Raw genomic sequence first — 12,926 nt, 5'->3', positions numbered from 1 at the left:
TTTGCCTCCGTGCTCCATTGATAGGGTATTTCGTTTCCAATCATGCTTTACTTTTTCTTGCACCAACCAATCTCGTCCCAGAATAGCATCATATCCTTTTTTTTTCATGGAATAACCACAAAATCCAATAAAAATGGTTGCGTACCAATTGTTACCGGTTGCGCTTTCAAGATTCCCAACGGTTTGATTCCATGTTGGCCTGCCGTGAGCAACTGAAATGCAGGTGGCCACAGCATCGACTTTCCCAACTTCTTCCAAGTATCCTCTAGTAAGACATTCACGCCAGACCCTCCGTCAACAATTGTCTTTGTCAAAACATTTCCCAAAATCCCCATCTCGACGACCGCCGGATGCCGTCCGGAGGTGAGTGCCAGCAGCATTGGATCTGTTGTCATCACTTCCCTACTATTCCTTCCTGTGTCCTTCGGTGCTTTCGAAAACAGTGTATGATTCAGAATAGCCATCCGTAACTGGGGCACTGTGAGAAGGAGGTCACTTATCTTGACCGGTATCTCCGTTTGTAAGATCTGTCGTACAATGTTTTGTTCTGCGAAGTTCCTTGCCAAGGTGCCGGTGATGTCCTTCAACTGAGATGTCCCCGCCGACGATGCCTTTGCAATGTCTGCCTGCGCTTCCCCCACTTTTTTTTTTTCCTCCGCTTGCCTCCGTGTAATTGCCAGAACCTCCTCTACATCCGTGCCAACAGTGATCAAGTTTACTCCAGCCTTTGGACACTTGGAATCTTCGTGATCGCCGAGTCCGCACCATCTGCATAATAATTTCGGTGTGTTTGCCGCTGTACATTCCCGCGCAAAATGACCCCACAAATTACATGCTCGGCATTGAACGATCGGCCGTCCGTTTGCATCATACTGAGTTCGACTTCGGCTCCCATTATTATTGTTATTATTGTTATTATTTTGCCCTCTGTTATTATTCCTGTATCCTCCGAATGTAGCACCGTCAATGTTTGCATTTCCGTTACTGCCCGACGGGGAAGCTTGCTACGTAAGAAGCACCTGCGGAGATCCCCTTGTCTTCATGTTAAAGGGACAATCCTTTGTTGAATGGCCCATGATCTGACAGATGTCACAGAATTGGTTCTTCGGACACGATCCCTTAGTATGACCGTCGGTCTTACATTCCGTGCACCACAATTCACTACCTTTTGGCTCTTTCTGCATATTTTTAAACTCCTTCATCATTTGAACCATATCCTTCTGTAAGGCACGAACCTTTTTGCTACTACCTTCGTCGTCGCTGCTATCATCTCCAGCAGATTCGTCATCATCAGAGTCAGAGGAGCTAGTTTTCTTCTTCTTTGTCTTCTGTGCACTTTCAAGGTCCAGTGCTCTGTTATACGCATCCACATATGATGACGGTGGGACAATTTTCATTTTCCTCCGCAACTGTGAGCGTAGGCCATCCACAAACCACCTTTTTTGCAATCCCTCCACCGGCTTGCTTTCCATTTTGTTTATTAAGTCTTTTAATCTCCTGGCATAGACGCGGACAATTTCGTGCTTCCCTTGCTTGGTATTGAAAATTTCCGCTACGATTTCATTATCATCCCGCAAGAGTTTAAATTCTGCCAAGAACTCTTTTTTAATGTTATCCCATGTATCCAGCTTCTGCGGATCCATATCCGAAAACCAATCAATCGCGACACCTCGTAGGGTTGCCGGAAATTGCCTGGCCCATTCATCGGCATCTGTGATTCCATTTGCCCGCCAGATCGTCTCACATGTCTTACAATGTCGGAGAGGGTCGGCTGTACCATCGCCTTCAAATTTCGGCAGCTTTTCTTTGGGTCCCGCCATAACTCTGGAGGTCTGCACTCCTACACGGGTCGGCACTCCTACACCGGCGGTCGGCACTCCCACACCGGCGGTCGGCACTCCCACACCGACAGTCTGTACTCCCACACCGGCGGACTAGTCTCCTACATTGGAGGTGTCGACAACTGCGAACCTTGGTGAAGACGAAGGATCCTCCGAAATTGTTTCCCGCGGAAGTCTATCCTGGACAAAGAGGTCACTCCACGCTCGTGCTCCGTCGGCACTACGAGCCGTGCGAGTTGATGCTCTCTCGTCTGAATTTTCTTCCCTCGGCGAACACAAATTCAAGAACTCCTCCCGTGCTTCTTCCACCAATTCCACCCGCTGCCGAGTCTCCTCCAACAATTCCTCCGCACTTCGGTTTCCATCGGCAATCTTCTGAAATCTTTGTCGGCGTTCAGCTTGCTATGCCAGAATTAAATTCTCTTGCGCAATACGGATTCCATCTTTTCCCTTCGCCTTATTCCGATCCTTGTTAAGCTTATTTGGCATTAATCTTCATTCCTCCCACCTTCCAGATTCGTAAGGCAACGACGCCAAATGTTTACCGTACTGATAAAGTAAATGAACGCATACAGACAATAGAACATGAACAGCAGAATTATATTCGTAATAGTAGATGAATGATGCTTTACAATGATCCCAGACGGGATATAAATACTACCGCCGAACCTTCCCGAAGGAGTCCATCGGCCACAATTATTCTATCCGCTACAAACTATTTACCGACGACGTCGGCTACAGAATACAGAAACACCGCCAAACCGTCGGCTACAGAATACAGAAACACCGCCGGACCGTTGGCTACAGCATACAAAAACACCGCCGGACCGTCGGCTACAGAATACAGAAACACCGCCGGACCGTCGACTACAGAATACAGAAACACCGCCAGACCGTCGGCTACAAAATACAGAAACACCGCCGGACTAATGGCTATAGAATACAGAAACACCGCCGGATCGTCGGCTACAAAATACAAAATACCGCCGGAACCATCCAGTTGGCTAACATTCATAACCACCATAAAGATATTAAGAAACCATGTGGGCAGTTAAAAGGGATGAAAAGGAGAAGGAAATAATGAGTGGAATTAATAGTCCATTACTTCACACTCTAAAGGAGGTATTGGAAAGAATGAAATAAGATTATTTGAAGCTGCTCAAAGACAGAGATATTGCCATCAAAAATGCAAAAGATAAAGAGAAACAGGCAGACGAGTTATGTCTCCAACTAAGTATGACACAATACTCATTATATCAGGCTGAAAATCAAGTTTATAGGACACCCATTCATCAAGATAATAATTAAGAACCTAGAACTAAGGAGATCGTACAAATAATAGAAGGAATTCATACACTTCGTGAGAATGAAGGGAGCATTATATATACACTTTACCTTACCAATATGAGGTTCATTATGCTGAAAAAGCTCTTAACGGCTAGCAAATAGTCAAGAACAAGGATTTTGATTTTTATGACAGCAGTAATATACCTTTACAATACCATGAGGAAAAAGATAAACCATGTGATTCTACTTGGGAAACTAGGTGGGATGGTGACCGTTTCATTGATGGGGATGTTGATTTGAGTGATGATACTCGTGATTATGGTGAAATTTCAGAATTGTCCTTAATAGGTATTGATAGATTCTATAGATTATCTAGAGATTCATCATTGAGCCTTCCTGAGGTGGAAACTATATACTTGTTGATTGGTGATTTCTACTTCATCAGTGCTTCAGTTATCAATGGCTATCCTACTTGGACTATTAGTACATTTTCAGATTTGGCTTGGCCTACATGGGTTAGCGAATTGCATGCAGATGAGTGGGAACCATATATTCCATATGATATGTTTACTTTTCCAGTTCAGCAGCATATTGGTGACAATGTTGACATTCTTGATGCTAATCTAAGTAATGGCAGTGAAATCTTGAGTGATGATGAGTTGGTTTCCTTGCATATGGGTAGTGCGTTGGGCATCTATTTATTCAGCTGGCTGATTCAGGAGGTTGGTGATTCACCGATCATCTATTTCTACACCCAGGATCTTGCTGACAAGTTGGTTTGGGAACCAGGTGTTAACAAGATGTGTGTTTTGCATTTTGTGGATTGCGATGTGATGCTACATAGTCAGAGATTTATGATCAAAGTCGCATAACGTACAGTCGCAAGGAAGATTGAGAGATTGACATGGGATCCAGTGATCATAGTGATAGATGGAGGGGTGCATTCTAAATTTTTTGTTCCACAACTTGGTGCATCCTGACTTTAGAGTTCCTAGTATGGGCCGTAGTGATGCTAGCAGATGGATATGGGACCCCAGTATTGGTTACAAACTCATGATTGTTTGAGGGAACGCAATCTCAAAGAGGGAGGATTATAATGTCCCCAATTCTTGGACGTTAGGATTTTGAGTCAAACTTCATGTTATATTAAAATTGGCTTTTGTGAGCTTAATGTAAATTCAAAAGGGGTCAACTTAATGTATTAAAGTGAGTTGAAAGGTGAGAAAAAGGGGAATAATACAAAAGGGAAAGAAAGGAAAATTGAAGAGTCACATTGTTGAGATTTAAAACAGGCAGCTAGTTCACTTTAAGCATGTTCGGATTTGAGATTGAATTTCTGGTTTCTCTTTGGAGAACTTTAGAAAGCTTCAACTTTCATCTAGCCTGAGGAGGGAAACCATCGTGCCGGCAGACAATGGACGCAACCCCGTTGTCCCTGGAGACGTCACACCAAGTGTCGCACCGTGTACTTATAGGTTCTTTTCTTAGTTTTCCAATCAGACTGTAAAACAATGTTTAAGATTTTTTTTTTGCTATTATCATATTCCTGATGTATAATGCAATAACACATTTATGAAGAAATTACATGAACAATTACTGGTAATATTGTTGGGTTTCATTGCATAATTTATTTGTTATATTTTATAAACTGTTTTGTAAGAAAATTTGGAGATAATATCCTACAGGGATATGATGCTTGGGTGGCTACCTTCATAGCCAATCTTACAATAGTGACACATATTAAATGAAAAGTCCCTATTAGGGGACATTATAATAGCCCATGCACCAAGCAGATATGCATGACAGGTTTTCATGCCCAAGAGCTCGAAACAAGTTGAAAGTGATAAAAGATTTAATGGTTGTATGTAAAATTATATCTATTTGCCAAAAATAGTTATTTCATTTCCTCATGAATAGGAAACTAACTTAAATATGCTCCCAAGTGGGAACTCTCCTACTTTATGTTTACTGCTTATTTCGCCTCGCATTAAACACAAGGCCTGTAACAAGGGTTATACTAAAGTTGTCTTCAAAGTTGCAAAACGATCTTGGAAGTTGAGATTATTTATATACAATCAAACAGAAAAGCTTCTGCTGTCATACTATTTTCATAGTGTCTATAGCACAAAAGACTAAAAATACAAATGAGAGGAATATAAATCTAAATTCAGTCCCGAACTGAATATTTTTTATCAATAGATGTAGCTCTAAAATATTAACATTTGATACTATAAAATAAAATAAAAATGTTATAGCAGGAAAAATAAAGTACCTTTTCAAAATTGCAAAATGTAAATTGAAAAATGGCATCTTTGAAAGAATGCAGTAACAACGAGGTGCGGAAACAAAAACCCGGCTTAGTGGTGCATGAAACACAGATGCATTAGCATTCATTGCCATTAGACCTGGTGGTTTTTGCACAACTTCTTCTAAAACCATGCAGCATCCGTATAAAGTTACATTGTCAGCTACCTGAAAAGGAATCATAGCTTCTATGAGAATTTTTGGAATCAAAATAAGATTTTCACTTGACTGACCAGCAAGGCTAAGACTATAAATATTTGCATAAATATAAAAGTGGTTAATAACCCTAAAAATAGATTTTACTTTGAACTGGGAGAAGACTGATTAAACTCATTAAATATGACCATAGAAAATTAAAAACATTTCATTACAAAGCACAGTTGCATAAAGTAAAGAGGGAATTATATACAGCCCTAATAACTAGGAAATGGCTAAAATAATAGACAAAAAATTACATGCACTTGTACATGAAATCATGATAAACCGTGTATAAAATAATTCTATAGGACCCCATAAATAAAAAGGGAGTTAATGAAGAAGAGCAAGCATGACGCTGTGAAAGAAATCAAAATTTCCAATAAGAATTGGACATTAAGAAACAAAAGTATTATCATCTATTACCACAGAACAGCATCAAAAAGATTTGAAAATTATCATAATAAATATCCAAATCTGAAGAAAGCACCTTGTACAATCTCAGCATGAAATCTGGTACTCCCTCTAAAGTTTCCTATTTTCATCAAAAACTTATAAACCTCTGGTAGAACCCAAAAAAACTTGCCTGGAGAATCCTAGGAGAAAGTTAGGTACTCCTCCTAGAACCTTGCCTAATATCCAAGTCCTAACAAGCCTCCTATATAACAGAAGACAAGTAAAGTATGCTTACATTCAGAAAACAGGTTAAGGAGAACAGTAGATTCTTCCCTTACTGTGGTTGAAGTTCAAGTCACTTTAGAAGCAATGTGCAAGGAATATTAGCTCACTTATCTCTCTGCTCTATGAGAAGATTGCTTTATTCAATGAGGCATTGGACATTCTCAAACATTACGATGTGATGAAAGGAAGAGGTTGAGTGAAAGAAGGATGTGTCTGAGTTGACAGCTTTATATATCTGTTGTATGGATATGTGTTTATGAGAAGCAGCCTCATAAACAAAAGGGCAAATCAATTCAGATGATGGTATTGAAACAAGGTAAATAATCAACTCCTTGAATCTCTTAAAAACAATATTATCTCCCCAATAATTCATAGTATATTAAAAAATGATGTGATTCTTAGTCAGCATCGTGGAGGGGTCATAGATAAGGATTTCAATCACCCCATACAATATGTTGACATGACTGATTGTGGTGTGCAATTATTATCACATCACTATAATACACGGAGGAACAGGGCATTACTGAGTACAGGACAAGAAAAACAGATAAATCTAGAGGTACATTTGGGTATAGGTGAACATGTCACAGGTAATATGGGTGAAAGAAGGGATCCAGAAGAAGAAAGGTTATTTAATATGCTTGAGGCTTTACAATTGAAGCAGTGACAAGCGGATAAAAAGAATACAGGAACAGAACCAGCGCAAGGATTTGTTGTAGTAGTTGATGGCCAAACAATTAGGAATGAATGCTAATGGTGAGAACAATGGAGGGAATGTTACATCCCAATTTTTGACCTGACTTGAAATATAGCTGTTGAGGTTCGCATGAAGTCAGTTGGCAGTTTAATTTGTTATAATCTGGCGAAATGGTAAGATGGTTAGTCGTGATTTCAAGTGAAGATGACATGTTAGTTGATCGTTAATCACGAATTCATGGAATTAAGATGAAAGTTAACTATTATGATTATTTATGATTAAATAATTCATAATTTAACTACGGAGAAATTCCTTGCAGGAAGCATGTCTAAGGGGTGGAAGCATTGTCAGAAAAGAATTAGGCAGGGCATCACCATCACTGGGCAAATGGGTAGAGGACCTAGCGATTTGAAACAGGATACATCTATGGAACCGCATGAGTTATTTAAATAATTAATTTAATTAAAATAATTGGGTTAAAATATAAAACATATCTGAAAGGATTTTAATTTATCTTTCATCATATTATTATAGTAAATATTTAAATTCGTGTTTTTAAATATAAAAATGATTTAACGTCATTATAATTTAATAATTTAATAGAATGATGTTTAGTTGTACATTATAATAATGTTCGAATTATAGTAATTGAATTATTACAAATTTCAAATTCTAATCTTCCAATTCTTCTTTCCAACTTATTTTTCTTTTATTCCTTTTCTCTCTTCATAGTTGATTTTATAATTGGAATTCGTATAATTATCTTGGGAATCCAAATGGCTTTCTTTATAACCGATGGGAGTCAGATAGTCAGGTCTCGTCCCTTATATGGAAGTCGTCGGATATATTTTCATTCACCCCGAATATTAACTTCTTGGCTACATTTTATTTTTCCTTCAATCTTTTTGTTCTCCGCTACTTAATTATATTTTATGGAAACGAAGTAGGAGTTGAGGGTAATCATTTTAATTTATGCACCCAACTTGTTTTTATTAGTCACGGCTAGACTTTTTCTTTTAAAAACCGTGCAAGGAGTCGGAGACCTGCTTCGTACAATCTCAAGTTGTTTATACTGCTTACCTCTATAATGGCAAATCCTATTCTCATTGCCAGTTTTTAATTTCCATCGAATTCCTTGCAATCATCAAATCTTAACCTTGATTCAATTAGTACAATTTTAACCTATGTCGTACATGTAATTCCGGCTTGGAGATCAAAGTATATTTTTTTGATGGTGACACCTACAATCAACTGATGGAAAATGATTTCAGATCACATTATAAGTCTCAGAAAATTCCGCACTTCATCAGAGTTTCCTTATTTCAGGATGAGCATTTTGGAAGTACAAGGAGATTATATTATTGATAAGAACCAGTATTTCCTTTTTGAGTCTATGTGTGTTGAGAAGAGGCTCATATTCTACTTAGAGGTCAAGAATCTCACATTTTCCCTCATTGATATTTGCTTGCGAATCTGGAACATCTATTTATAATCTTGCAGTGATTTTGTGGTTAATAATTATAAGATTTTGGTGGACTCTTCTAGAGGTGTATGTTAATCTGTATTGAATAACCATCCATAGTTGTCTATGCATTGTTAGATTGAGATCAATTTATAATTCTTTGCTGTTGGACCCCTGCATTACTTAGAGATCATTGAAGATCTTCAAAGAGTATCCTTGTGATTTATATCAATTTTTGAATTCAAAAGGTAGCTGTAAAAAAACCTAATTGATTGTGAGAATCAACATTAATGCCATGCTACCATGATTTTCCGAATAAGATCAGAATTCTATAGATTTTTTAACACCTAGGACTCACTGGCAAATATGTCATGAAATGGTGAAAAGGTGGAGTTAAAGAGAAATCAGTTATGATTAATTTAATTAATTTAAACATTCAAATTTGAAATCGTAAAAGAACATAATTATGTAAACTCAGAATGTGAAATGATGGATGTATGTAATCTTCTTGAGTAATTGATAGAGCCAACTGTTCTAAGAATTCTAAATACCTAGGACTCACCTGGCTGTGTAGACAAGAAGGTGGGTGATGAGGTGTGAGAAAGGAATCATCAATAATGTGAATCAGTATCAGTTGTGACATTTCAATATTTATCATTTAATATGAATTAATTAATAGCTCATGCATATTCCTGTTATTGTGATTTCTTGCTACCAAGTCGTATGGTGAGTTAATTACCAAGAAGCCCAGTGGATGGCAAGATGTTCCCTGTCTATTCTAGGTAGGGAGGGTCTTTCTCTTAGAAATCATGTGGGGATAAGTTGCGTTCCGAGGTTGGGTGGTTAAGCCCCTGACAATGTTTCACCTTTCGCCAAGATGTCAGTGGTGAGTCAGACAGAGATAAGCTATGCAGTCAATTGTTTAACGGAAACAAGTAATATCACTTTTATGAGGAGGTAAGATTAAATTGAGTTTTTTCATTGTTACTGGTATTTTACACCTAGAGATAGATTCATGGATTGCTTTTCCTTATATGAATATCGAACATAAGTATATTTCTAATCTTGAGATACTGTTACAGTTAAGTAATCAGAAGGAAAGGAATTTGAAGCTCTAATTGATTGAGAGATGACTTGAACCCTAAATGATACAGTGGTATCGGAAGCCCTAATTGAATCCGTGGTATCAGAAGCCCTAATTGAATCCGTGATAGCGAAAGCCCTAAGTGATATAGCAGTATCAAAAGCCCTAAATGAACCGATGGTAAATGATGCCCTAATTATTACAGTGGTATACAATGCCCCAAATTTTAAATATAGAGGTATATAATTGTGATGATCATTTGATTTTGATATAGTGGTTTTTAGATGACAGTCGTCATGTGTAATTGTTACAGAGTATTTGTGGACTAACCTGGGTGGTTGCAGAAGCATCCCTAGTTTGATTTCGATCACAGTTTTTTTGAGGTATATGGTTTTCAATTTCTATAGTAATTTCATTTAATGGTATTTCAAGTTTTTAGTTAAAAAAATTTGTCTGATTGATTTTAAGTTGTAATAGTAAATCTTATTCACATGAACATGAATGATATAACTATCTTCCTATGAAACGAAGTAAAAACTGTATTCTTTGAGTTCTTAGATGTTAATTAAGACCCGGGGAAAACCGGATGTTACAGGGAACAATGGTGGAAACAACAAAGGAATTGACAATGGGAATCATGGACAGAATGGAGGTAATGGATATGGATAGACTATTGATAATTTTGGCCATGCAGATACACAAGAGAGTATAGTGTGTTTGACGCCACTTATACCCACCTTTCCCACTAGGCTTCGAATACAACCAAAGAACGAGCGACACAAAAGAATTTTGGGCAGCTATCTTTATTAGAGATTATATGCATGTAAGGTTGAAGCATTTTCCTCACACAAGGGTGATAGGGGACAGAAAAGTGAGCTACAGAAGAAAGTGAGCAGGCTCACATTACCATACTTTGATGGTTCAGGAAGACCAATGCTAGGGCTTGGGTTCTAGAGGTTGATACATATTTCCAATTGAACCCAATGCCAGAGGAGAAAGCGATTGAATTTTCAGTACTACATTTGGATGTCTTAGCACATTAGTGGCGGCATGACAACATGGTCACTATGGGCCACAATTAGATTACTTTCTATGTTGAGTTTACAGAGAGTTCGATTGAGTGTTTTGACAAGAACAATCTCAAATTACACCTTTAAAGAGTTAGCTCAGCTTAAATAGTGGGGCTTAGTTGATAGTGATACATATATTATAGAGACTATCAGTATTGGTTATAAACATTTCACTCAGAAGGCTATTAGTATTGTTCATGGATGGTTTGGCAAAGCCATTGAAGGGATGGATCAAGGATTTTAATCCTAACACGTTATAGGAAGCCTACAAGAAATTGAGAGACATTGAACCTTCATCATCAAAAGACAAATCTCAATCAAAGGGTTTTCCATCAAAGAATGATAAAGATAAGAAAAAATTTCAGAAAGACTCTCAACTTGAAAATGAAACAATAAGGTTGGTCAATGAGCAGTTAAATGACCATAGGGGAAGGAAACTATGCCTTCATTAAAGAAAGCCTTGGGGTCCTTTGCACACATGTTAAGTCAAAGCAAAGGAAGCACAAATTGAGCATTTTTTAGCTAAGGAATCTGAATCAGAGGATGCAGAACAACAATCCGATTCAGAGGGCAATTATGAGGGAAATTGTAATGCTCATTTTCCTTCTTTACCCTTTCTAGAAACTCGATTAGCCTATTATCTCATCTTGGTACACCAATTTAAAGGGATGTTGGGCAGTCACAAATTGTGTTGTGGGGCCTTGGTATGAAGTTTGATTTATTATAATGCTCCTTGATATAAGTTGTCAATATTATAATCCGGTATTTCATGATAGATCTAAGCATATAGAAATTCCTTACCACTACATAAGAGACATGGTGAAAAGAAGAGTTATTCAGTTAGAATATATTAATAAAGGTGATCAAACAACTGACATTCTCACCAAGGCTCTTCCTAAAGTGAAGGTTGGTTGATCATTTTAGAAAGAAACTTGGTTTGGTAGAAATGTAAGTTTATGAGATTAAATCTCAACTTTGTAAATTTGTATTATTTAATAAAAGATGTTTTAAGTGTAAACTCGTTTGTCATATGTGTGACTCTATGACTCACGGACCTACCCTGTGTTCATTATTTAAAAGGTGACAATCTTTTATAATGAAATGTTGATCCTAATAATATGAGGTGATGACTTTATAATTATTAGATTACTATCATAATGAATATCATGTGACTTGATATTCGTGGAAAAATCATGATACTTAAAAAAGCATGTTGACGGATATCATGTTACTTGATATCTGTTGAAGATCAATATGTTCAAACTCGTGGTGGATACTATGTGACTTAATATCTATGGATATACCATGATCTTTTATGGTGGATATCATGTGACCTGATATCTATATACACACCATAACTAGAAAGAATATCATGAGATTTGAATTTCTTAAATATATCTTGAGGATATTACTTTTCAAATAAGGAGAACTTATATATATGCACTTCGTCTTCCCTAGCTAAGAGGGAGTGTTAATGCATGTAGCTTCGATCTGACATTAGTGCGATCAGCATATACATATGTATATATGTACAACAGTATGATGCACACAATATTATACATATATGCATACGTACATTCACAGTTTGAAACCAATGACATATTTTCAGAGATCATTAAGGCATGATCAAAACTACTTTTGATTCCTTTGATATTTAGATCATGATCGATCTATCCTTTATATCAAGCCGCAAATTTAATGATTGGTAATACATTTAATTAATTTGGTTTAAGTCAATAACAAATCATGAGGATTAGTTACCTTTGAATGGGTGTGACAATGAATGTCCATGTCTCCATTTGGAGACATGGCCATTCATCCCCACACCCCTTCCACTTGATATATATCCAATCTGCCCGAAGTAAACAAGGCATCGAAATCTATTAATGCAAGCACTTCAAAGGATTGAAGGAAGTTATGAGTTCGATAATATTGTTTTATCTCTGTTATTACCGCACTAACTTCTACAAATTCTAGAAGCAAATCAGTACATTGGCATTAGTGATCATACCTGCAACACAACTGTGCATCAATCTGCAAATAAATTAAAATCTGGTAAGAAACTTTACACAATTAAAGCATATTAAGGTTTAAGTGAATGTATAGTCCGACTCTAGAACCTTGATTGCATATTTTGAACATTAAATCTTTTATTTTGTTGTTAAGTTGTTATGTTGCACTTTTTGATGTTTTGAAGTCACTTTTAAATGTGTAATTACTTTATAAAGTTGCGCTTTTTCATCTTTATGTTATAACTTAAATTGCTCAAGTCATAAAGTGAACTTTTTCAACCTATTTACACATT

General features: G+C 37.1%; 1 protein-coding gene across 5 annotated transcripts in view; it reads right to left on the bottom strand.

Annotated features, from left to right (window-relative positions):
- LOC149573129 (DENN (AEX-3) domain-containing protein) overlaps positions 1–12,926 on the bottom strand; it is a 325,899-nt gene that overhangs the window by 151,684 nt on the left and 161,289 nt on the right. For all 5 annotated transcript variants that reach the window (XR_016360042.1, XM_089814310.1, XM_089814312.1 and 2 more), the window contains one exon: positions 5,401–5,600. Coding sequence is in view for 4 of the 5 variants with exons in the window: in XM_089814310.1 (XP_089670436.1) it covers positions 5,401–5,600 (200 nt within the window). In the remaining variant the exon portion in view is untranslated. The remainder of the gene's footprint in view (positions 1–5,400; positions 5,601–12,926) is intronic.

Source organism: Cupressus sempervirens, chromosome 2, assembly GCF_028749045.1.
Source record: "Cupressus sempervirens isolate cs-2001-9-10 chromosome 2, ASM2874904v1, whole genome shotgun sequence".
Taxonomy (NCBI): domain Eukaryota; kingdom Viridiplantae; phylum Streptophyta; class Pinopsida; order Cupressales; family Cupressaceae; genus Cupressus; species Cupressus sempervirens.
This window is presented reverse-complemented; position numbering and strand designations above follow the sequence as displayed.